The 1,554-nt window shown below is 44.1% G+C and overlaps 1 protein-coding gene across 1 annotated transcript; it reads right to left on the minus strand.

Moving 5' to 3' along the window:
- Nucleotides 1–462: 462 nt before the first annotated feature.
- Nucleotides 463–1,554, minus strand: LOC139728013 (trace amine-associated receptor 9-like). The gene has a single exon (XM_071638979.1). It carries the CDS (start codon nucleotides 1,552–1,554, stop codon nucleotides 463–465), a length of 1,092 nt encoding a protein of 363 aa, XP_071495080.1.

The following is a 1,554-nucleotide window of genomic DNA, read 5'->3' on the forward strand; positions in this document are numbered from 1 at the left end:
ACGGGTGCAACTTGGCACCTTGCAGACCAGAGAGGTAATTCAACCCTCTGTGTGCAACGTTTATTTCGTTTTCATAAGTATGAATATGAAATTTGTACACATTTTACTCGATGTTTTGGAAAGGACTAAAGGTGAAACTTTGCACCTTTCAAGGTGTTCATTGGTCTGAAAGGTATTGCAATACCAGTCCTGTGTCACACGTAAGAAGCAGAGTTGAACTTCTTTTTCTACCTGCATTCATGTTCATTCCATTATTGTTGCGAACCAAATGAACCACTCATACATCTGCAGTGAATTTAGAAAACTCACTCATCTACTGTGCGTTTATCAACTGTTGATTGGAGCAATTACTTCAGTTGGCAGACGAGGGACGATTGTTATGAACATTCAACGAAAATGTACTACTCTTCTTATACAATGCATTTCGCGAAGGAACATGAAGGCTCAATGTCGAAAGGATTCTTAGACATCGATATTGTACATTGTTGAATCTGTATCGACTGTTATTTTATCGCTGAACAAACCCTTTCTTCCCGATGTGGTCATGGTGGTAGTGGTTGATTTGAACAATTCTCCTACCGCCTTGCGGAATTCAGGATTCCGAATCGTGTAAATGACAGGATTTGCGCAAGAATTACAGAAGGCTAGGATAACTAGAGAGGAATGCAGAGGGCTGTACAGATAGGACTCTGGCAAAATACGAAGGTTGTAAAAGAGATATCCCGTCTGAGCAGGTGTCCATGAAATGAGAAAAACAGCAATAACAAGGAGGAGAAGCTTGAGAGCACTCCTCCTAGCCACAATGTACTTTACTGACGGGTTTGAGTTTGAACCTTCTCCTAGCCTCTGGCGGGATTGTCGATGGAGGACCAGTGCAGTGAGACCCTGAGCTACAAGCATGATGAAAGCAGGTATAAGAAAATGAACGAGGTAAAGCATAATGCCTGAGATAATCTGTGCAAGTTGTGACTGATACGCTTCAGTGCACGTGTCACCCTTCGCACTAGCCACAAGCAATAAGAAAACATTTGCCAAAAAAGCAACCATCCATGTAACGGCAACAACCTTGCCAACTCTCTGCCGTGTTACGAGGTGCTTGAAATGAAGAGGGTTGGCAATTGCAATGTATCTCTCTATCGGAATCAATGCGAGAATGAAGATAGAGACATCCACTGAAATCCACATGGGCATCGATGTGTACACAACCTTGCAGTAGACATCTCCTAGCAATGTTTCAGGAACCCTGAGTGGCGTAGGCAGCGGAGCCATGAACACTGATGTGAAGAAATCCGCAACGGCCAAAGCACCAATCAGTGCATCAGTTGACCGGCAAGTGTGGCGCCTTTGGAACAACACCAGGATCACGGTCAGGTTTCCTACTATACCCAACATGGACATTGCTAGTTGTGGAATCGTTACCCATGTCCACGAAACTGACTGCCACTTCCAAAGCACCTGAGGGACGTCAGGTTCTTCCTCATATTGCTCGGTGAAATCCAGCGTAATAATCTTTGCAGGCTCTGTATAGATTTCTGTCTGACTTTCACGGTCCAT

Source organism: Diadema antillarum, unplaced genomic scaffold (genome assembly GCF_040938485.1).
Source record: "Diadema antillarum isolate AM-2024a unplaced genomic scaffold, OU_Dant_1.0 seq00000161_RagTag, whole genome shotgun sequence".
Classification (NCBI taxonomy): domain Eukaryota; kingdom Metazoa; phylum Echinodermata; class Echinoidea; order Diadematoida; family Diadematidae; genus Diadema; species Diadema antillarum.

What these genes read in the sequence shown, in the direction of transcription:
- LOC139728013 (XM_071638979.1), bottom strand. Translation starts at nt 1,554, where the DNA reads ATGGACCGTGAAAGTCAGACAGAAATCTATACAGAGCCTGCAAAGATT.